The following is a 24,831-nucleotide window of genomic DNA, read 5'->3' as shown; positions in this document are numbered from 1 at the left end:
TAACAGTGGATGGAGAATTAATGCAACATCTCTTAACTGCTGAAAGAAATACTATTTGTTGGAATTGGAAAAGAAAATGAGAACACCATCCTTGAGAGAATGGATAACTAAAATATGGGACATAGTATGTATGGTTAAGCATACATATATGGTAAGAATCAGATAGGGTTGACAAATTGAGTCTTTTAATAATGTACTTGTGTAATAAGGTACAGGATAATGTAAACTCGTTTATGTTACTTGGAACCTATGATATTAATTCGTTATATTCAACTATTATATTCAGCTATTACAATTTGTTCCTTTATCTTTAGCTCTAGAGATCTCTTTCTACTTTTATTTCATGTGTCATCTGTTGTTATATTTCGTAAAGGTATAAATAAATATATGTAAATAAAAAAAGGGGAAAAAAGAAAAGCACTACATTTCTTGCTCTTGTATATTTTGTTAGCTTTATGCATGGTATGATTGTGTCTACATTTGGAACAAGTTCTGCTGCTTTCACTAATAAGAGAGTTTATGTTTATGTTATGTTCATGTTAAAAAATAAATGTCATCATTCAGTGATCAGATACAATCAGTTACAGCATTGCAGTTTATGCAATTTCATAATTATACTGGCTCTTTTTAAAACTTGACACAACTTGCCTTTGGCACTGATAGAATAAACGGAAGAATTTTGCTTGACACCGAGTATTTTTTTTTAGATTGAGGAAGCAGCTTCATTGTGGCATTTGTGTTGTAATTACTATATCTCCCATTAATCTCTTCCTCTTGGAAGAGAATCAAGTTGTGGAAGTGTCTGTGGTATTTGTGATGTGAGAGCAGGATTTTATCAGTACGTTAGAGCATGATTTTTGCATTTGTAATAAGAAAGAAAACTATGCTTGAGTCTGCACAAGTGTAATGACATCAAAACAGAGCCAAAACTTGGTAGACTGCTGATGCTGGTCTGTCAACTGCCCTGCTGCCCAGCAGCATCCCTGACCAAACTGTCCGGAGTGGTCTCTGGCTTGGGATTGGAGAACCGCTGGATGATAGTTCAGTATGACTTCAACATTCATGTGGAGGCTGCCATTGGGCCAGCACAGGACTTCATGGGCTTCATGACAACCATGGTGCTGTTTCAAATGGTCATCAGGCCAACACATTTTGCAGGACATATATTCTTGATGTAGTCTTGATAGGAAGCATGGACTAAAGGTAGCGGGATACAGTGCACTCCCTTGTCATAGTTGGAGTTTGGTGCTACTTTGCCTACATACAGAATCCAATAACATCTGGAGGACCACAGGTTCCTCACCCCTGGCATAGTCTCAAAGTTGTTTTATTTCCCTCAATGAAATGAATTTTTAAAAAGCTTTGCCCATATAGTGGAACAGAAGAAATAGTGCTGATCCATGAACTATAATTATTTTTGCGTAAACAGAAATGTATTTGTACAGTTTATATTTAAAAGAACCTGAATAATTTTTTTAATATTGGACATACGCATGGTGCTTACTGAATCTTATTTTTAAAAAATAATAACCAGCAACCTACTACTTTTTGTGGTTTTCTAAGAAGGTGTGTATTTTGTTTTGCTAGAATTTCTGCAAAACAAAAGCTCTGATTACATTTCAAGTTTTGGTTTTGCTGAGTGGGTTGTAGGAGAGAGATACAACGTTTTAAAGTGAGTTATTACTTTCAACAAATGTGGGGTTCCTGTTTCAAGTTTGCCAAGATAATAGGTAATGTGTGGGTAGGAGGCCCAGTTACTGAGGAGAATTGATGAGTGAGAGGATTGCCTAATCCTCCTACGTTCTGCAGTGCATCTGTCCTCCCTCTGGCTGTTTCCTCCCAGCTGGCATTGCTTTAGATTTTGGTTTCTGGAGGAGGTATTTGGTTGGGAGAATTAGTGGTTAGGGAAAAGATTAGTTACCTTCTTTTTGCCTACCAGTGCTTCTCTGCAAATGCCCTCTGTCCCTTCATCATAAGGTGAACACGGGGTAGTTTGCTCTTACTATTTATTCAACTACAGTGGTACCTTGGGTTACATACGCTTCAGGTTACATACACTTCAGGTTACAGACTCCGCTAACCCAGAAATAGTACCTTGGGTTAAGAACTTTGCTTCAGGATGAGAACAGAAATTGCGTGGTGGTGGTACAGTGGCAGCTGGAGGCCCCATTAGCTAAAGTGGTGCTTCAGGTTAAGAACAGTTTCAGGTTAAGAACAGACCTCCGGAACTAATTAAGTACGTAACCAGAGGTACCACTGTATTTGTAAAGGGTATGGGTTTAAAGCACCATTTTCTTTCTGCAGTTTCTTGGAATCTTTGAACTTTTATTAGGCTTTTAAAACTCAAATCTTTCTTGCCTGATTAACTTTTACAGGTAGGTCTTTATTTTTCACTCTTCTGCAAGCCCTGTGAAACCAGGAAAGAATAAGTTTAATTGTAAAGAATTTGAGTGTCTCTAGAAGCCCAAGCTTTGTTCTGCTAAATATAAGTGTTTAATGAAAAGAAACACATCATTTTCACACATTGTGTTAGATTTTTACATATAAGGAAATCATGAGAAATACACGGTCTGAGGAAGTAAAATGTTTCACTCTTGTTCTTTAATTATCAACCTTATATTCATATCTCTGCTTTAAAAAGACAACTACAAATGAAAATAGCTTTTAAAAGTAAATATAAAATTGATATGTATTGGCTTGAAAACTAAGTTGCTCTTCTGTTCACATGGGGAGGGGTATTTCTGAAGGTTTCCCCCTCTATCTGTAGCCCCATGCACAACTTTCCTCACTATTGCCAAGGTTCTCTCTCGCCTTAAATTCATCTCATTTAATGACCACAATGCATGGATTTCCATACAGTAAATGCTTCTTTGTTTTGAAAATACTGCAGAACTATGTACTGAGCTTTGTTCTGATACTGGAGGTTTCTTTATTCTTTTTATATATTTTTTAGGGAGTGGGGAATTATATTACCAATTGCCAGCATATATCCATAAACAGTTTTTGAAAGGATGTGCAAAAAGGCTGTGATAACTGGTTTACAACAAAACTATTATTTGTGTGGAACTGATGTCAGATCAGTTGCATTTCGCTAATACTGATTCTCACAGGCTCAGCAACTTGATGACTAGGTGAAGTGAGCTTCACTCACCTGAGTGAAGGAGACCTAGTAGCAATGTATGTTAACAGCCAGAAGAAGAAATAAGGGAAACAAAAAATCCATTTGCTCCTTGATGCTTTATCTGTGCCAATAAATATTGTCTCTAGGCAGGCATATAATTATAGAAAGAAAAATAACAGATGATTGATGTGTTCTCATGAGCGCATGCAGAGGCACAATGAGGATGGAAGTATTCCCATGAAGAAAAAACAAGGTGTATTCATCATTTTGCCATTTTGTCCAAACTAGGAAAGTCTATTTACCAGCTTTGGAACAGGCCAGCGTATTAAACCATAGTTTTAAGCTGGATTGATATCTTGGCTTCCTAGAAATTTCAGAAAGAAATACTTGAGAAATTAAAGTGCCTTGAAGCAGTGCTATTTTCTAGAAAAAGCGGTGCCGGAACTCAGCACAAACACTTCTCTTATAATGGTAATGCCGCCCACCTGAGAGGTGCTGGAACTGAGTTCCAAATGAAAAAAAGCCCTGCCTTGGAGTATATTCAGGATAGCTTAATTTTATCATTAAAGAACTACATTGTGGGCATCTGTGTGTCTTGAGAGACAATGAAGGGGGTGAAGTCAAACTGTTGGAAGGTTGCAGTGGCTGCTGCAGTATGGGAGAGACATGTTTCATTGCAGCTGTTACAGATGCACCATGGCGTTTCTTCTCTCTGCACTTTCCCAGCAGTCATTCCCCCCTCTGGTCACTGCTGTGGATCCACGACCTGTCTGTCTGTCTTCAGGCACTGCGGTCATCTGCAAAGAATTCCCAAAAAGCAGGGTTGATGTTGCCAGCCTTCCTGTTTGCAGACATGTTTGTAACACAGAGCTGGTTTCAGGCTATATATCAAGATTTCATCTCTGTCCCTGCAGGAAACAAACAACTTGGGGAATAGTAATAGGCAAAGACACATATTCTTGAGAAGCCTAAACCTGGCATAGGCAAACTCGGCCCTCCAGATGTTTTGGGACTACAACTCCCATCATCCCTAGCTAACAGGACCAGTGGTCAGGGATGATGGGAGTTGTAGTCCCAAAACATCTGGAGGGCCGAGTTTGCCTATGGCTGGTCTAAACAATGTTTTATGATGGTCTGTACCTTAATGTGGATGCACTTGAGGATGTAGTTGGAGAATCCCCACCTCTTTCATTAAGTATAATATTATATTTACAGAAATAGTCCAGGTTCTTGTTGTTTACACCTATGTATATTAGAGCATGATCTGAGGAATATATTTTTTAGTTCCTTTAGAAGAGGAGCATTAGAATGAATAGCAAGAATAAAATCTTTTTAGAACCACAGAGCCTAGGGCTTGCCGATCAGAAGGTCGGCGGTTCGAATCCCCGTGACGGGGTGAGCTCCTGTTGTTCAGTCCCTGCTCCTGCCAACCTAGCAGTTCAAAAGCACGTCAAAGTGCAAGTAGATAAATAGGTACCGCTCCGGCGGGAAGGTGTTTCCGTGCGCTGCTCGTTTCTCCAGAAGCGCCTTAGTCATGCTGGCCACATGACCCGGAAAAACTGTCTGCAGACAAACGTCAGCTCCCTTGGCCAGTAAAGTGAGATGAGCGCTGCAACCCCAGAGTCATTCGCGACTGGACTTAACTGTCAGGGGTCCTTTACCTTTTTTTTTTATCCTCAGTAAATGTGAACTATATGCATGGGAACTTTGTATTTGAAAGCCAGTGTTGCTGTAGTTGTTGGACTGAGGAGACCCAGGGTTTGAACTCCCTGGCATGAAGCTTATTGGGTGTCCTTGGGCTACGCACTATCTTTTAGCCTTCTGTACATCACACTGTGGCCAAACAAACATCAGAGGTGGGGTGGGGAAGAAGAGGGAGAATCATGTATGCCACCTTGAGTGCCTTGAAAGACAGGATATAAATGAAATGAATAAATCTTACAAGCTGGATAAAAACTGTAGCTTCAGGATAAGCATTTTGTAACAGGCTTATGCTAGGTTTAGGTTTGATCCAGACCATTGAAGTCAGGAAGTTGCACAGGCCATTCATAGAAAATACAATATGGGCCCACATCTGTCCTCCACATGTTGTGCTTTTTTAATACAAGCAAAGCATAGTCATCATTTTTTCTCACCTATAGAAAAAAATGCCTATGACACCAACTTTAAACAATTTGATTTGTAGGAGCATTCTGTTTTTGTGAGACATACTGAATAGCTGCATCCCAAGCCTTGTTGATTTGGAGGGACAGGAGAGAATACTCTGCTGATACAGTAAATCTAGGTTTTCTTTCTTTAATGCAACTCCTACACTGGTTGCTAGAGTAAGCTGAAAACGAAAAGGGAAGAAACGTAGCATATAATTCTGTGGACTTCAGAAAAACACAAAATCCTCCGAAAGCATCTATCAAAGTGACTTCAATCCAATGATCCGGTACAAAGTCAAAAGATGTAAGCTGTTCTAATCCAGTGCTTTCAGCTGCTTAAGATCCAGCCTCCACAGCTAGTTGCGAGGGACCAGCTGACAAGTTCTTCAAAGCATCGAAGCAAGAAAGCCCAGCAGTGCCTAGCGACAGAGCTCTTCAGAGGTTTTCAAACTGACAGCTGTTTGCTTTGGGTTTATATACTACAAAAACAATTCAGGTGGTGAATAACGTAAATGGCACCATGTTCCAGTCCAGGAGTTTTATTACAATGAATTTAGCTTTGGGCAAGCTGCCATAATCAGCACAATTTGACAAGAAATTCACTATAGATATATAATTCCCCCACCCCCAGAAATAGCATGCATCATTTATGCTGCAAGATTCATGGACTACATATAGCAGTACCCAATAAAATTTTATGATAATGTAAAATATTATTCTATTTTATAGGTTTTACCCCAGTGATTTTGCTTCTCTGAAACAACAATTTAACTCATACCAATTTAAATACTGTTAACCAGCTAGAGACCTCATCAGTATGTTTTCACTATCAAATCTTGTTTCAAGGTGCTGCATATAGTGGATAGTAGACACATACGAATGGCAGTATTGGAGGATACTTAATTTTACTATAGGCTTTATTTATGAAAATAAACAATATATTTATTTAAAGATACAGGAAGGTTCTGTAAACTACATCTGTGAAGTAGTACTAGCAGGGCAGTACTTTGGGGCATAATGAACAGGAAGGCCCTCAAATGTAGCCCTCTTGTAAAACAATTTAGTCCAGAGCATAAAATTACCTAACCATGCTATTGCACCTGTGTGTCATACTCTAATGAGCACCATCTCAGAGCCCCATGATAACAGGATGCAAAAAGATGGCATGAATTAAGAGAGATGGTGCTCTCCCCAACCTTTTCCAGATGCAGTCTTCTGTTGGGCACTTGTACGATGGGAGGTTAAGGCAGGGAACTAGTTTAGTAGTACTCACCATCTTCAAACAGAAGAAACTGAAGCTGCTGTTAAAGGCTTCTAAATTTTCCCTTTCATCGTGTAGCTCTCTAGTAGTAGTAGTCTAAAAAGCCTTTTAGTGTACAGATATTCAATTTGATATGACTGTCTCTAAAAGCTCAGATTTGTCTTACTGGGTGATAGACAAATGTGAAGGGAGTACACAAGACAAGCCGCTCTCAGTGGGATTGCTTCCAGCAGTGACAGTTGTCAGATATTGATGGTACATGCAGCAACTGACTCTAGAGGCCCAGAGAAATGGAAGGAGAGCACCCAACTCTGTGACTGCTTTTGCAGGACTAGATCCATTATGTAACTGGCAACAAGCAGGATCATTTGGGTTCACGTCTTTGTGGATATGAATGTCTTACATTTTAATGTAATACTCTGATATATTCTGACATTTGTGGGGTAGCCACTATGAAAGATATCGCAGTGTTTTCTGCCTTGGCTTTTAAAAGAGGAAAAACAGTTGAGTATTGCCCACCTATTTAAATATATATATTTTTAATTGTTGTTACTGAAATAAACCTGGCTTTTCATTGCCAAAGGCTAACATAATAGATTACTTTCTCCCCTGCTCAGTTTTAAAGACTATACAAAGATACCATTATTGATGGTGGGTGTGGGTGGAGGGATTGTGTGTATGCTGAACATGTAGAATGTAGCCTGTGACCTGACTGTCCATGGCTGGTTTCTGCAATAATGTCAGCACATGTTTTAGCTGACAGTGAAAATGTATATGGTCTCCATACAAATTTATCTAAAAATGTATCCTAAGTAGGGATGGACCAAATGTTGCTCCAAATTTGTGGCTCCATTTACAGGCATCTAATTTGAAGTATGATTTCTTGTGCATTTTTGGGAGGATGGTGAAATTCAGGGCAACTGCTAATCTTTAGGAGTACCATTGGGAATCTTCCATTTTTCATTTAAAAAAATATTTTATTCTGGGGGCAGTACAGCTGCCATTTTCTTTCCCCCTGATTGCTCCAGATTCAGACAGTTTTGGGTTCTCTGCAATCTCCCTATCCTCCTTTAGCACACATTTGACTCCCTTGTCAAAGGGTCCAACTGCCTTCCTAGCCAATCTCCTGTTACTAATGTATTTAAAATGGGTAGGGGATGATGACTCATGGCTCTGCAAATGCTGTTGGACTTTAGCTCCCATCAGCCCCAGACAGTATGGGGTAATTGGGAACTGTAGGCCAGCAATCCATCTCTGAAGGGTCACAGGTTTCCCATCCCTGCATTAAAGATGCGTTTGCACAGCATATCGACAATGTAAATTTTAATAAGGTGACCTTATTATGCTGAGAAGTTAAAGTGAGAGTTTAATGGAATAGGCTAATCAACTGGGGTGGATTGGTTGATGGGGAAAAGATCTACGCCATCTTCAGAAATATATTTTTGCCTGCTTTCTGTGTGACATTTGGATTAGGTCCATGTGAACGCACACTAGCTGCTTGTTTCTGCAGTCACATGTTTTGTGCATGCCCTAAACAATTTATTAGTTCCCTGCAGGAGCCAAAACCCCTCCTTTCTGGATTTTTCTGCATAACATCAAAATCACTCCTCCTGCTTCACAGTTTTAGCTTTTGAGAAATGATCAAATATTATGTTCTTTTTATAATTAATTATATAGAAATTGACAAATGGACTTCATCATTAACTACTGCCATATTTGGATATTGATTTATGGGAATAAGATTATTGTCTGTTAATGTGTGGAAAAGAGAAATGTTTGAGAGACATTTCTCTCACTTACAGATGGTCTCTTCAGCTACTAGTTCCTTTTTTGCAGCTGAATAAGGTAGTGTCATAAATACAGGCTCTACTTGGAAGGTTTTAGGGACTGATTGATGGGACATGCAATCGCTGTGCCATGCATTTGGCAATAAATTTTTGTTTTGCCAATTATTTGACTCTAGGAAATTTTAGAAAAACGTAAACCTATCTACTAAAATTTTGTCATAATGGTTTTCTTTCAACAATTCATCCTAATGGGATGAAACATAGCTTTACTTAAGGTAAGAGTACACAGCGTGATATATACTCTGCACTTTTCTATTAAAGATCAATTACCATGAACAATAGCTTAAAGTACCCTTAAGTACTGTGTCCGCTTGTCTGTGTAATATATGAAGTGAGGTGGATGATGTAAGAATTATCATGTCCAATTGATTAACAACAACTAGAAATACAACAATTTGGTGTTTTAAGGCAATGGTTTTAAAGCATTGGAGCTCAAAAATATATGAAGTCAGATTATTGGCACAACATATTTGTAGAACAATTGCAGGAATGGGGCAGCCCAGATCTTAATTTTTTTCTGTCCTTGGGGAGGCAGGACAAGGGCTTCTCCACGTGAAGCAAGTATGTTCCCTAGATTCCCATGTTATGGAGGACTTCATTGTGGACTTTCGGTTCTTGCTGGGATGCAGATATACTAGAAACATAATGTGGTCTCAGGGTCAATCTGCTGTTGTGACATGGTTTGCCCTCTTTTAAATGTGCTGTCCTGGGAGACTACCCAGTCTGCCTCTATGGCTGGCCTGGCTCTGCCAAAAATACAGACATGTTGTCTTACCTCCCCCAAATCACACACTTTAAAATCATTGCAGAAACATCATGTAAATGTAGAAGATAATCCAGTTAACAATTTCAATAATTTCAAGATCAATGCTGTCCCATATCTATAGCCATTCATCACCCTAGTAAAAGAATTCCTGAGAAAACTGTCTCCTTGTACTTAAATTACCTAGTTGTATCAATTTTAACTTCCCTCCTTCTATTCTGTAATATTCTAACTGTGGCAGGAGAAAAGTACTTGTTATATCCTATCATGTTTGGTTGAACTAGGAAGAAATTCAGGTTTTACCTCCCAGATGGAGTTAGTGCAGAAACATTCTAAATATTCAATTGGTGTAACACTGTGTGTGTGTTTGTCTAATGAGGTTAAGAAGAGCACTTAGTTTATGATACTTCATTTTATATTTTATTCAGCATTAAGACCAATATCTTTCCATAATTAAGTGTATGTGTGTGAAAAGTTTGTTCCCAGTTAAAAGCGGAACACATATAACTTTCGATCAAGGCACATACAAGACTGGCCAAAGGGCGTTCAATGCACTTTGGTTTCCATTTGGGGAATAATAGTTATGGCAACAAAATGTCTTGGGTATTAAACATTAAATAGATCACAACTAAGTAGAAAGCCAGATCAAAGTATCTTCACTTGTGTGTTTGTTAATATTCAGATAACCGTGATAGCAATGGGCAATATTCTCAATGGCAGTTGAAATATGTATAGTATACATTTAATTGCATATATAGTATATGCTTTCATGACATCAGAAGAACTGCAGTTAGCAATTATACAAGTTCTCTTATAGAATGATGAATAAATTTAGGTTTGGACATTTATATGTTTAGGGTAGTCTTAGATTTTATTTTTCATAAAAATAAGAGCTGACCCTGCTTTTATGCATTTAGATCAGTAATATGTGCTTTATTCTTGTTTCATCTGCCCTACCTAGACAACAGCTATCTGTTGCAGTATCCTATTACTTACAAATCTGGTTATAGCTAAGTAGCTGGTATTGCCCACTACTTTTCACATTAGGATTTTAGTTGTTTTATGTATTTCAGATACCCAAGATTGTATTTTGATCAATTTCGCAGTCACTTCTGAACATTTTCAGTTTGCCAGGTTTAACCTTTTACGAATACCAAAGTGAAAATGGCCTGTGCTTATACTTACAAGGATCTCAAATGTATGCAAAGTCCTGATTGTTCAACACAGCAAGAAAATTCACTTTCACAGTCAACAAGTCATCTTACTCAGTAGAACACAAAAGTTAAATGGTCTGTAATTTCAATATTAGCAAGGAAAATACAGTACAAATTACTAAAAAATACTAAAATATAGAATTGTTTTCAGGCATCCTTGCTACATTAATCGCAGCAGTCACCTGAAATTTGAAACTTTTAATAAAAAGTTCTTAAATATAAATTATATGGCAAATGTACAATACATTGCTTATTCAGTCTTTTAATCCAGTGTTCTGCAGTAGGCCAGCAACCTTTTCAAGTTGCCATTCTTTGTGAGACGGGAAAAAAGAAACCACCACAAGTCTTTAATTTCCTTTAGTATCATGAGTGTGAGTGATCTGAATCAGGTATACCACTGTCTCTGTAGCTTCTGTTACTGCTGCTTTCACTGTGGTTGTTTTTGTATAGATTCATCCCATTAGGTGGGAATATGGTATGTATTACAAATTCCTCCTTGGACACTTGTTCATTGTTCAGAGATATCATCTGAAAAGAAGTCTCCCTGATTTCTAAGATAGAATTGTCCTTCTTCGTTCCAGCTTCAGCATAATCATCTTTCCTCCTACGTCCCTTGCTGTACGTACAGTTTCTCGAGAACAAGGACCCATTCCTATGGACATACCAGCAGACTAAAGCCAGCAGAGCTATAGCTACTAGTGCCACTGCACCCCCTATGATGGCAGCCAAGGGCAAGCTAGAATTTTTGTATGGTTCTTTTTCTTGTTCGTGGTTTAGGGTGGTTGTAGGATTGTACATTTTAAGGGGTGCAGTTTCAGTCTCTATACAAACAGGGGTTTCATCAGACAGATAGATGTTACTGGTTTCCATGGGAACCATGCATACACGGTATGGTGAGTCTGGCTCAAGTGCTGTAAGCAGATAGTCATTCCGGTCTCCTGTAACAATGGTTTCAGTTATAGATCCAAAGGCAGGACTGTGACCCATCTTGAGCCAACTAAGTCTTAAAGCAGTCATGGGTAGTGCAACTTTCCAAGAAATATGAATAGTCTCGGTGCTTACAGCCTTTACAACAATGGTAATGATTTCCTGTACTGGGGTAGCGGTTGTTCTGTAGTTTTTATGTGGATTAGGAGTCTTCATTTCAGGTGATTTGGTCACAGAAACTGGCCAGTGTCCTTGCACAGGGTATAAAGTGTTTGGTACTGAAGCAGTAATTTGGATAGTGCTTACAATATCCTCATCTTTGCAATCAAATAGCTCTGAATTGAGGTCTTTGATAGCCATCCCACGAACTTTCTCTGGGGCTTGACACATCAGTCCACGTACATTAACTCTGAGAGGCAGCATTTGCAACCAGTCACGAACCCATTTCATTTTGCACCCGCAGTGCCAAGGGTTGTTGCGAAGAAACAATTGGGTTATATTGTCCAGATCATCAAAGACACCCTGAGGTAAATTACTGAGATTATTATTGGACATATCTAGCCGATACAACTGTCGTAGGTACGCAAAAGCATTAGCTGATACATGATTTATATGATTTTCTTGTAGATAAAGCTTTCTCAGATTTGTTCCTGGCAAATTTATTGGAGCTGCTGTAAGGGAATTACGGACCAATGAGAGTTCTGTTAAATTGACTAGATTCGTAAAGACTTTCTCGCCTAATCCATGATTGCTTAAGAGATTTCCATCTAAAACTAGACGTTTTAGATTTGTAAGGTCTTGAAGGGACAGCTCCGAAATTGTGGAAATGCGATTATCATCCAAGCGCAGTTCTTCTATTGTTTTAGGCAAGCCCCAGGGAATGGTGCTAAGGTGATTTCGAGAAAGAAAAAGAAGTCTAAGATAGATATTATCCCGGAATGCTCCATCTTCAATACTAACTGCAGAAACAGAGTTATCATCCAAATGTAATTCTTCCAGATAAGGAATTTGTGAAAGTGAATCATAAGTAATTGTCCTTATGTTATTTTCCTGCAAATGCAATTCTTTGACGTACTTTGGGAGGTTGGTAGGGAATTCATCCAAGCTGTTGTGGTATAAATAAATTCTCTCCACTTTGATCAAGGTTTTTAGCTCAGAAGGAATTCCAGCATTATTGATTTGATTGTTCTGAAGGTAAAGGGTTGTAGCGTCCTCTGGAATCCCAGTAGGAATTGATGTTAAGTCACGATCATTGCAGTAAATGAATCCTGCATCACAGCGGCATGCTGAAGGGCAGGACTTGGCACTGACAGAGTGAGGTGCCATTTTGAGCAAAAGCCCTATCTTTGTCCAAATTAGGATGAAATTCCAGGTTGCACTGATCATGGTCAAGTTGCAATGAGGTTTGCCCAGAGACTAGTGTTTGGTTTTCAGCAATCTAGAAAAAAAATAATCAGATTAATAGTAGAGTACAGTGAAGTATCACTTTGAAATGAAAACAACATATCTAACAGCATAGTCCTATGTATGTTTAATTGAAGATAAGTCAGAGTGTGTTAAATGGGGATTGCTTGCTTATACATGTGTATGGGATCGCCACCTAAAATTCCTGCCAAGAATTTACAATTACACGTAGGCATGATTCTTAAATGAGGTTTGAGTGAGAGAAGTATTTGTCAATAATATTTATCCAAATCTATTTCCTGCATAAGAAGGCATTATTTGGCATCCCCACCCAAAGAGCTCCCTAAGGAGTTTGTTTCCCCAGGTCCCCTCCTCTTTTTGTTGCGCTACACCATAGATGGTAGTAGCTTGCTGTGCTGGCATAGGAACTTTTTTTAAAAAAAGAAACTTAAGTAACCTTCTGCATGTACACAGTTCACCCCACAATTGTTTTGTGCAGCTGCCTTGTACTCATAAGATGCGGGCACAATGGAACCTAAATTCACTACTTTAGCACACTATGATACTGAAATTCATCTTTAGGTATTCAAACTCTCCTTAGACCACTGTTTTTTGCTGAAGTATGAATACTGAGTGAATAATTAGACAGGGCACTTCATGGTAACTAATAATGAACAGTGATGAAATGTGTTCCCTGTCTCCAACTATTCCATTGGAAGTACAATAAAGGTGTTAAACCTAAGTGGAAGCTTAAATATAGAACAGATTTCTCTTTACTTCTGCCTCAAGTAGATGGCATAGTGACAAAATTTTCATTTGAAACAGAATTGTCAACTTAGTAATACTAGAGACATGAAAGCTTGCACAAACCTCTTGAAACATGTGATATAATCAGTTATTTCAATATTGCTTGTATATTACTTCATGGATTAGGCTGAAATCCTAACCATGCATACTCAGGTAAATTCCAGGTAGGTGGGAATAGGATTGCAGCCTTAGGAAACTATTTTCCTTAGTCATAAAAAACAAAATAAGGTATGGAATATCTATATTTTATATCATAAGGATTATTTTTTCTATTGCTCTGTAGAATTAAAAAGAAACAAAACAAGTTTTTGAAACTATTTTGTTTGCCAACAAAATGAACTGGTGTGCAATGAAAAACTTATCTTGCTGTTGAAGCAATACCGGTTGAGGTAATTAGGAGGAGTAACTCATTAAACATACTATGTTTTAATACCTAATATTTGACAATACTTTAAAGATGCATAGTTTCCATAGCTTTGCCACTGTCTATTTAATTAATTTGTCATACTTACTAACCCATTTTTAAAAATATTTCTTTGGCAGTGCTTGCTTCTGTGTTGTTAACTGTTAGTTCTCTTTTACCTGTAGAATGTGATCATTGCAATGGTTTACTTTCGTGACCTGTGGAACTTAATTGTTCCACTTTCTAAAATAATATTTTGTTATGGAACCTACCTTATTTAAAGATGCGAGGGAACCTTTTGTGCTTGCTAGAATCCAGTTGGCATACGGTTTTCTAGAACCAAGTTGGCTTGGAGAAATTTATCGTTGAGTTCACGCAGCTGTATTTCCTTCACAGTACTTACTTAAACGATGCTTGTGAGTATAATATCTTTCCTGGTGAGCTCCACTATGTTCAATGGACATTCCAATAAAGTTTCATCATGGTAAATAAGCACATCAGGCTGTTGAAGATAAAAGCTTCAGTTTCTGTTACTCTGCAGGAATGAGACTTTGAAGAAGAGGGAAGAGGTTTCTCTCTCCTTTTACCCCCAAGTGTGTGTGAACAACTTCTTTAACAAAAAAATTCTCGAATGCTTAGAAGTTCTTTTCATAATGTTGTGGCTAGAGATGGTAACTTCAGCTCTATGTGCTCAAAACAATTCGTGATGTTAAGGCTTGAATCATGATAGCTTCTTTTTTTCTGTCCACAATCATCCAACTATAAACCTTGAATGTTGATGTGTCCTGATAAATCCATGCCTGCTGGGCTGCACCATTCACTTAGTGCTTGATCAGAATTTCCAGCTCAGCATATTTCCACATTCTGTCTGAAAATGCCAGGTGCTCACTTCAGATGGTTTTTGTTTTAATTTTCTTGGGGAAACCAAAACATGCTAATACCAGTGACAGGGTTTCCTTTCTAAAATTTCATTCAGTTGGTGCCTGTAAAAGTAAGGGGAAAAGCAAATTGTTATCCAAAAGTGATGATGAATTGCCTTGTGCAAACTTTTCTTGACTTAGCATTTTTATAATAATAAAGCCTCATTATGGGAATACTAATAGAGCAAAAATTTGAAGTTCTTGAATCAGATACACAGCTAAGTTCAGCATTGGAAGAAATTGGTCTAAACAAAACAGCATTGGAAGTCAGCTTTGATCAACGGACCAAAGAGAAACTGCTGTGCAAATGTGACACATGACTCTTTAGATTACAAATAGAGGCCTAGGTGCAGTGGATGGCATGCTTACTACTGTTCATGGTCTTCTGCATTCAGGAGGCAAGACAGTTGCCGATAGTTTAAAATGTAAATCAGCAAAGGTATAATAACAATTTCTAATGTTCAGGTGTCTGTCTTAGTGACTGTAGTTCCGAGTTTATTCTCCAGGAGGAGGTAGTTAATTACAGTGCTGAACATTTCTCAAGTGTACAGTTAGATTGAAAATTGAAACTATAATATTGTATTAACTATATTTTGACAACACAAGGATCCTTTCGGACCAGTCCTGCAGGCTGATGTGTTGCCAGGCTAGATTGTTCTACACAAGCAAGAAGAATGCTATGATGTAATGTAAAACGTCATTTAAATGGTTTTAATATCTGCTTGTGGGTAACCTTTCCTTCTCATCTGGAAATTTAAACCCACCAAATATGGCTGCAATTCTAAGAAGGGCAAGTAGCATAGCTCAGTAGCTGAGGATATATTTTCTATGTGAAAAACCCTAAGTTCAGTCCCACTGCCAGTGAATAGACCATGGGGTGACGAACTTGTCGCCCATCAGCCCTAACCAGCAAGGCCAGTGGTCAGAGATTATTGGAGTGGTAGTTCCTCACACGTTCCTCACCCCCAGTATAGATGATACTGAGATAGATCGGCCTTTGAGCTAACTCTCTTTAAGAGGGGAGGAGGGGGTAGCAAGGCTTCCTATGCTAATAAGTACACAGAATACAGCAGGACTAAAAATGTGTGTGCATCCTTACGTTTGCCATGCACACTGAAATCTGCTTCACCTTTTACACTGTATCAGTTCTAATTAGAAATGAGTTTCTAAAGTACTCATTAGTACACACCAAAACATCTTTTAGACTATTGCTAGGTAATGTACACATTTCCAATGTATGTGAAATAGTACAAGCGTTCAGTTTCCTTTCTCTACCTTGTGCAACTCAGTCGTGTAAACACTTGTCTTCCTGTGCCACCAAGACTATTGGTACAGCCAAAGTATAATGCGACATTTGTTCAAAATTAATGTAAAGCGTTTCTGTTGTGATATGCAACATTGTTAAATGTTTGGTGTTTACCTATGGATTTCAGAATGTAACAGTCATCATCACCATCAGTTCTTAAACAAAATGAAATTTTCTGAAGTGATTAGTGATAAAAGACTTAGATTCTGCATAGCAGACTTAGATTCTGCATAGCACCATTACCTTGAAATGAAATGTAAAACAACAACTGAAGCCTGATAAAATACCTTGGAGGACATTGCTCAATTAGCAAGTAGCCTTATTTGTTCAGCTGTCTAAATACTGAGGATACTATGAGGTTCTAAAGTTTATAATCTGTTTTTGAACTTCATAATCTACTTTGGTTAACCAGCAAAGGAGGAATTACTATAGGTTTTTATAGTAAGACTGAGTAATAGGAAAGTAGTTTCAAGAAACGGAGAATAATTTATTTAGCAGAAGACATATAGTGTGTGTAGGAATTAAATGTTAAACTACCTAAGTGATTAATTAAAGATAGTGGATTTTAAGAAGTATTGTTCTTGGGAAATGGATATCAAACTTAAATTGCTTGAAGAGCTTGTTTGGATACCTTACCTAGAGCAAATAATGTACTTGTTCCTGGGAATCAAAAACTTTTATTTCACTTACCAAATGTTTCAAATGCATTCCCTTTTGGACTGTTTGATATTCAAGCCCTCACTTATTGCCCCTATTGTATTAGCAGCAATGTTGGATTAAAATGAAAGCACTAAAGCTCATTAAGTTCTTGGGTTTTTAAAATCCCTACTCTCAAAATTACATCAAAACAAAAGGATAAAATAAAGCAAGTTTCATTGGAGGGGAAAAAAGACTGTTTCAAAAATGTGGATTAAGCTTCCAGCCCCCCTACCCCTTCTTTCAGCTAGAAGAGAACAGTTTTCTTTAGTTTTTATTTAATTTGATATCTTGCACTTCGCTTTTATATTCCAAGCTAGTGCTGAAAACAATGTGTTTGCATAATAAAGGCAGCAATGATCTGTCTCTACAGAAGGGAATCCTGCTGCCTTGCTCAGCCTTCTCTTTTCTAGAGCTGTCCTTACATATTCCCTGACATCAAGTCATTATAGCTGAGTTTGCAGGATGAAAAGAGAAATGCCCCCCACTGTTCAGAGACACTGTGGCCAGGTTTTCACAACATCAAATTGTGAGCTTCATGGGCCCATGGTTTTGAAAGAGAACATTAATTTTGAACAAAACAACAAGAAAATGGAAGAAATCCTGGTGCACAAACATTTTTTAAAAAACAGAAAGATGTACAGTACTAGTTTTTAACTCTACCACTTCTCAATATATTAGTACCATGCTTGAAAAACTGTGGTGATAAATTCCTGTGGTGCCCAATTTATTTGTTCAATCAGTTGGTAATTAAAACATTTAGCTATTCAGACCTGAGAAACTATAGTGTGTCAAAGGCAGCACTGCACAAAAGGAGCCTTTTTACTCTAAATATTAAAGGTAACATAAAGATATTTATAACCAAAACTCTGGTTTTAGTACTTTATGCTACGATGTGGGTCAACTACCTATCCTAAAACTTTTAAAAAGTAGTTAGAATATGTGAATTTGTGTCCTCATTTATGATATACTGATGTGAAAGGCTATGCTTTCATTCTAGCAACTATCCACAGCAGTGTTCTGAAGATTCAGATATATCTCTTTAGGCTATAAACGTCAACAGCATGACAACCAGAATTAATTCAGCTTTGCTGTACAAAAGTGATTGTTCAGCGATTTTGGTTTTGCATAGCCATTTGATTTATTTCATAGTGCCCTCTGTGGATTGAAGAAAGTGTCTGCTCCTATATATAATGTGCTCAAGTGCATTGAGATTATTGCTTTGGACTTCTATCAGCCATTCAAAAGCAGGGATATTTTCAACAAGCTTTGCTTGTTATAATGTTAATTTGGTTAAACATGACTCAGTTGTATTGAAAATGAAGTGTGCAACATGTTTTCTTAGGTGTACTACTCAGGGTTGGTTAGTAGTGACAGCAAAATATTTTCTAAGCACCCTGTTTCATGAGCATGGGGACCCTCATCCTTTGTTTAAAGTTAGGCAAGCAGAAGAAGCTTAAAATATCCTTGTGAGGGCTAAAGAATGTCAAGCTTTGTTGAGAAGTTGGGCTTCTGAGTCTTTACTTTCTTTTAGCAACATTTTCTTTGGCTTATGGAAATAACCATATTTAACAATTGTGTCACATTGAAATAGCAAATCATTTCCAAGTGTTATTCGTTACATTAAGCACGATCACTGGAGTAAACAGTTTCCCCATAAGTTTTAAATTAAGGTTCTGTAAAACGAAACTAATGTGAGTTGGTATGATCACCTATCTTAGCCTTTCCCATGCTAAAGCTGGTAGTAAATGTGCATTTTTGTAGTATTTATGAAGGCCACCATTATTTGATGGTGAACATAAATATGATTATGCTTATTCCATGAAAATACAACTTTTAAAAAAGTAACTCCCATTGAGAAGATATAGATGATCCCTAACTTTTAAACGTGAGAAGTGTAACGAGCTGCCCACCCCCTCCCGAAAAGCATGAACTCTTATTTGTTCATAAATTGCAGTAGGGAACAATAAATAGCACTTTGCAATCCTGGCCCTAGCCATCCTCATTTGGCAGGAAGAGCCACTGATTTCAGTGGTGCTTGCTTGCACATCAGTAGGTTTAGGTATGCAGCCTTACAATGTTGGCCTCTGCATTTTTACTCAGTAAGTAAGTCCCTCTGAGTTTAATGGGACTTACTGCCAAGTAACTGTATTTAGGATTGCAGTGTTTGTCAGCTGTAGCTTGTAGCTTACCTTTAGAAAGCTGCTAAACTCACCTAGTCACAATTAGAGAACAATTGCTTTGACTTGTTTAAAAATTTTGGACCAATCTTTGCTTTCATATATTTTGCCAAAGTGGTACTTGGAGTAGGCCTTAACAAATTCTTGGCACACCTCAAGCTCAAGCACACCTCATACTTTAATATTTTTTGTCTTCCTTACTTTTTGATAGCTTATGTGTTGTTGGGTAGGAACTGCTTTTACACTTCCAAGTGATGTATTTTACTTTAATACTACTAGATTTATATTGAACTATTCTAATGCTGATATTTGAAAATAAATTACTGCCTTGTTTTGCTAACATCAGTTTTTAACATTGCAATGTATTTCTTGTCTGTTTACTTATGATTCTTAAGCACACTTAGATGTAAGCATATTCCACTGAAATCAGTTGAACATATTTCCATGTGATTGGGGTGTCATAAATATTAACTCACATCCTGATTCAACTGAAATAAATGTCAGGATTTGCACCTTCAACCCAGAGGAGAAATATGCATTGTTGGCATCTAATACACATTATATCTATATATAGCTTTTAAAAAATAACATGGAAAGTACACACTCATACTCTATCTTGCCTCTTTCAAATTCAGAAAAAAAAAATACAAATAAAGATAAATATAGATACAGAAAATGATTACTTTTTTTCCTTTAAGACAGGGCTCTTTTTTCCTCAAGGCTCTGATTTCTGTGACTTTAGTGCAGCAATTTTGCCCACTGGGGGGTAGCATACACTGCAAGAAATCTCTTTTCAGCGGCTGCAAGTCTGCCTTTCCCCCCCCAATGCTGTTGTCCAGTTTCTCTGTTTTAATCACAAAGGCTTCTGGAGAGAGAACGCTGAAGGATTCTAAGGGGGTGGGGTGCAAAAAGCATTTACACTACTTCTAATGGCAATATTAATCAGTTAAATTCATTTGCCCAGGAGAATGAGCTCTAAAACTTAATATCATTTGAAGTTTTCTTCAATAATGAAAATCAGGTTTGATGCTAGGAAGGTGGCCATAGTTACTTAAAGGAAAAGACGTAGAGCTGGGGAAAAAACTTTGAGTGGAAGGTAATTATAATGGTAAATAATTCTGGAAATTTGAACAGTTCCTGGGAGAGAGTTGGATGTCAGACTAAAATTCTAATCCTAGGAATCTTGTGCACTTAAATCTAGTATATTAAATGTCATAAATTATGTTTGTTTACCTCGCTAGACATAGGTAAATAAACATTAACAATAAAAATACAGTGCAGCCTGACTTCAGTGGCACAAACTGTAGCTTTCCCTCAAACTCTTCAGTTTTAATCCAGATAATAAATTTGTAAAAGCTTCCTGTATATAAGAAGTAGTACTATAAACATAGCTTGAACTTCTTATTGCTTGGAGAGTATAGCCTCCCATAGGAAACAGAGCAAGTGATAATTAATAATCTTCCAAAGCCTGACAGACCCTAAATTTCAATTAAACTTTCCCCAACTTGTTTCACTTGATAGGAAAGAACTGTCGTTGACTATAAAATAATAGCTTGTGAATGCTTCATCCTCAACACTACCTAGCGTGATCCCATTGTGGAAGTAATTTTAATTGTCCAGTGATGTCACATTTTATAGGAACAAGTTGGTGTAAGACTTCAACTTGTACATGGCAGTCCCTTTCTATAAACTCTTTTTTAAAAAGTAGAGAATTAACCTCAACCTTTACCTCTACCCCTCTCTCTCTAGCAATTACCCACGGATTGTAGTATTATTCATTTAGTTCTGTGCATAACAGTGAATCGTCTTTGCATTACTTCCACCAGCTTTGTGACTGTAGTGATTCCTGCAGTTTCAAAGTTACAGCTTAAATAAATCATGTAATTCACTTCTTAAATTGCTTACTGAATTTTAGGTTTTGAAACTGAAAAAAGAGAGATAAATTACATGGAAAGCACGAAGCTTTGTTAAGTGGACAGTGGTTTCTATTGGTTTTTAATACATTTTCCATATTACTTCTGTAAACCACAGCTCTTGGGCAGATCCAAGCAAAGTACTGCAGAAGAAAAATAAACTAAAATAGCAATTTACATGCAAATGCAACAGTCACAGTGTAAAATGATACTCATTTAATTTTGTTCATTAGGCCTTGTTTAACAACTTTTTAATAGTTAATTGTATATCAAAAGGGATATAGGCTGATATGTTATGGATGCTAACTTAACCAACCAACATGGATAATTTTACAGTTTTGTTAGGAATTAGGGTTATGCAGCTATGATAGGTTTTGCTTACCTTGATCTTTTTTGAGACAGGCCTGTTGCATTCTTAAACTATTTGAAACCATTTTGTTTCACATGCATACCCTAGAGTTTCCTTGTAAGTATCAATTGCAGTGTTTCACTGCTGTAGTTAAAAAAAAATACATGGCCACAGACAAGCTTAAAATATGGAGGCAACATGAGCTTAACATGTGGAGACAATAGATTTATTTTCAGAGGACTATGATATTCTAAAAACTTCATGTTTGATATAGCCACAAATGATTCTTTTAAAAATTCAATATGGCAATTTCTGTCCCACTGTTTGCATGAGCCTCTGTTCAAAAGCTTAGGTCTGTAAATTTGTCTGACTAGATTTATTGGCTTATTATGCACGTCACATACTGTGTTTGATCAGGCAATGGCTTTTGCAATACATTGAGGAAAGAATATCATACGGTGAGTGTGAGTGGTGGGCTTACGTGCTAAATTGTATCAAGCAATATATGGCTTTAGCACTATGGATTTGGGAAACAGTAATGCAGGCTTTAAAACCTAGGTGTAGCTGTTTACCCTTTCCCAAAGATTATAAAAGTTCCTCCAAGTAGACGAAGACATTTGCTCCTGGACAGAGCACTCATTTTCTGTGATGAATTTTTGATTATCTCTTTCCATAGCTGTGAAACTAGTATTAAGAGAACACGCCACATATGCAGCATTGGCCACATTGGAAAACATGCAGCTTGAATTTTGGTGTGCTCTGTAGCACTTAGTTAAAACACATTTGTAAAGTCTTCCATTTGATGATTTAGGTTGGAATGCTTGTAAAGAGCTAAACTGAACAATTGTTTCCAACCATCAGACACATAGCCCTCCTCACCCCACCCTGAAAAAAACCTTGAATTATATACAGTTGCAAATCCTACTTTTGCTTAGCATTGTAGTTTAAAAGCAGTTTTCTTCAATCTCCCTTCTAACTCCTTCTGCTATGCTGAATTTTATAATGCCTGGGTGGGAAAAATCAAACTTGAGTGCAAATTAGAAGGAATTACTTACCAGTAGGATGAAGTAGAAAATATATATCTATAAAGAAATTCCATTTATAACTGCAGAATAGCAATAATTCCAGTAACGGTTATAAAACCCTCAGTTTCAGATTCCACAGACAAAAAGAAGCAGCAGCAACAGCAGCAGCAGCAGCTATTGTATGAGCTCTCGCTATGTCAAATCACTTCTCCCTCACTGAGAAGGAGTGAGGGGGGAAGCATTCCAGTTACGTGCACACAGCCCACCTCCGAAGTCTGAAGTTAAAGCTTTCACCTAACAGTGGTTGAATAAAGAGGTGATGTCATAAATGGGCAGGTCTTTGGCTCTGCTTCAGTCAGGCAACTGGATAAGCAGGCTGTCAAAAGATTACATTACAGACACCAGAGGGCGCCGGAGAAGGAAAATCCAGGATTGCATGCCAAAACCAGAGCTATGCTATATTACAGTTCACCAGCTTTAGATACGTGCCAAAAACATTTCAGTCATCTCCAAATCGAGTATTTTTTCCCGTCAGCATGCAGATATGCGGCTTTAATACATTTGTGCAACTTTTACAGTTTTCACTTAAAATAGTTGGGAATTGCCACAGTGAAATGTATTGGCAATACATTCATTATTTGATCCTTACATGGACCTAGCTAATGCTTTAAGTTAAAAGTTGGAGGACCAAGCATAATTAAACTACTACTAGAGGGTCCTCAGCAAAAACTTTTAAATAACTCCTCTGGTGATAATCCCTTTTTGGAGACATTTTTAACGAAAAAACAAAATGTGTTATTTTAATGCTCATAATGGTAAGGCTAGATAATTTAGAAGTGTTAATATTCAGTATTTACCTTCAACTGTAGCAAAGGGGTAGAGTTTCTTGCAAGGCTGTTTTGTTTTTGTTCTTATTATAAAAAAAGTAGAAAACTGCCTCAGAGATTATTGGGAGAAAGTTAGTTTTAGGAATTGTGAATCAGTAATTTTAATTCTATTTCCTGGTAATAAGATGTGTGTCAGTGTTACACCTAGCTTATTTGGGTGGTGGCAGGCATCAATACTATATGCTTACACCCTAGAAGCCAGTGCTGTTCCTTGGAATGAGGAGACTGTGATTACAATTTGTGTGTTAGGAAACTGGGGGTGGAGGGAGATAAACCATTGCAGATACTCATGTCTGTTATTTATTTATTTGTGCTATCTCACAAGCATATTTGAATATACTTGGTATCTTACATTGCAATTTAGCTGTCTTTCACTAGTTGTTTATTAACTGGAGTTTGGTTCCTGCAATTGGCATTTCCCAGTGTCTGTGTTTCCTTTCAGTATATGAGTTGCCTCTGAATCCATTCAGTTGTAGACTATGTCAAGCATTTAGTTGCATTTTCTTCATTAGATCCATTTTCTTTATCTCTGTACTTCTGTGGTAGAGCAAGCACAGTGTGCTCAACAACGAGACTGGATGCTATCAGATTGACCTTTCTGGGGTGCAATCCAGGCCATTGTGTATGGAGGTTCTGGGCTGCCCAGACGACACAACCTGCCTCTTGGCCTCACTCATGTGGTCCAAAGGAAAGCAATACATTTGGCACCAGCTTGGAGTTGCTGGAAGGAGGCATACAAAACACCACCCTCCCACCTTAAGGGCTCTCCTTGTGATTTGTGTAGGGTTTACTCCTTAGCCTTTTCTTCCAAAGATGTCCCACACAGCACATAAGAACTGTGTGCTGATCTCCTTTGTTAATTGATTGCACTTTTTGTTGAGATCTGAAGACAGAAAGGCCAAGCTTAATTAAGTTCACAAGAGATCTAGTCATTTAAAGCTCCATGGCTATGGAAATCATTAGGAATCTAAGAAACTGGGGGATAAAAAAGGTGGAAACATTTAACCCTGTACTTTTATAGAGTGTCATTATACATTTGCTTAAAGGAGCAGACAGATTACATGTCTGTGTTTTGGATTAATGGAAGTTCAGTGCAGAATATTGTTCAGTAGTTGTTTGAGGCATTTCTTTGTTCTGCAAAAACCTTCCTCCCCCATTTTTTTTAAAAAAATCTCTGAAGTTTAGCCCACTGAAATCAACATGTTGTAGTAGTGCATGTTATACCTCTACATGTAGCAGTGGAAAGTTCATAAAAAATATGTAGAATGCACATTCAGCTATCTTAGTCTGTGAAGCTTAGCCAAGTGCTTAATGCATCAGCTAGAAACTGTAACAAATCTTCTTGAACAATTCCAAAGGGCCCTAGAGAAATAATTAGATTTTACCAGGTCACAACTGCCACAGAATACTAAAAGGTTTTTGGAAATGCTACATCAGATTCCCCTTGTGTTGCCTTTACTATTTAGACTCCATAGGTGCCTGCTGTTCATCTGTGTGCTGAAAGGTGGGTTATTTGCCAGAACAAGGTGTAGGTTGAGGATATGGCTATTACTAAAACAAAGTGTTATATCACTTGTTCCACTGCATAATGTAGTGTAAGGACAGTGTGTGCCAGAAAAGCAACAGATTTCTCTATCCAATTAAAAAGTAACAAAAAGGGT

At 37.6% G+C, this 24,831-nt stretch overlaps 2 protein-coding genes across 8 annotated transcripts in view; one reads left to right on the top strand and one right to left on the bottom strand.

Moving 5' to 3' along the window:
- MACROD2 (mono-ADP ribosylhydrolase 2) overlaps positions 1–24,831 on the top strand; it is a 997,146-nt gene that overhangs the window by 48,888 nt on the left and 923,427 nt on the right. The window lies entirely within an intron of this gene.
- FLRT3 (fibronectin leucine rich transmembrane protein 3) lies at positions 9,537–22,575 on the bottom strand. Of its 3 annotated transcripts, none has more exons than XM_028722259.2 (3): positions 22,314–22,575; positions 14,298–14,877; positions 9,537–12,718 (listed from the first exon to the last, which is right to left on the bottom strand). In XM_028722259.2, the coding sequence occupies exon 3, from the start codon at positions 12,664–12,666 to the stop codon at positions 10,717–10,719; it is 1,950 nt and encodes a 649-aa protein (XP_028578092.1). In that variant the 5' UTR covers positions 12,667–12,718; positions 14,298–14,877; positions 22,314–22,575; the 3' UTR covers positions 9,537–10,716. The 3 variants fall into 3 exon arrangements, with proteins under 3 accessions (XP_028578092.1, XP_028578090.1, XP_077782566.1); XM_028722257.2 differs by having other exon boundaries at positions 14,167–14,877; positions 22,314–22,574; XM_077926440.1 differs by lacking the exon at positions 22,314–22,575 and adding an exon at positions 16,235–16,285 and having other exon boundaries at positions 14,167–14,877.

This window comes from Podarcis muralis, chromosome 3 (assembly GCF_964188315.1).
Source record: "Podarcis muralis chromosome 3, rPodMur119.hap1.1, whole genome shotgun sequence".
NCBI classification, from domain to species: domain Eukaryota; kingdom Metazoa; phylum Chordata; class Lepidosauria; order Squamata; family Lacertidae; genus Podarcis; species Podarcis muralis.
Note: the sequence above shows the minus strand (reverse complement) of the source record. Positions and strands in the feature narration are given on the sequence as shown.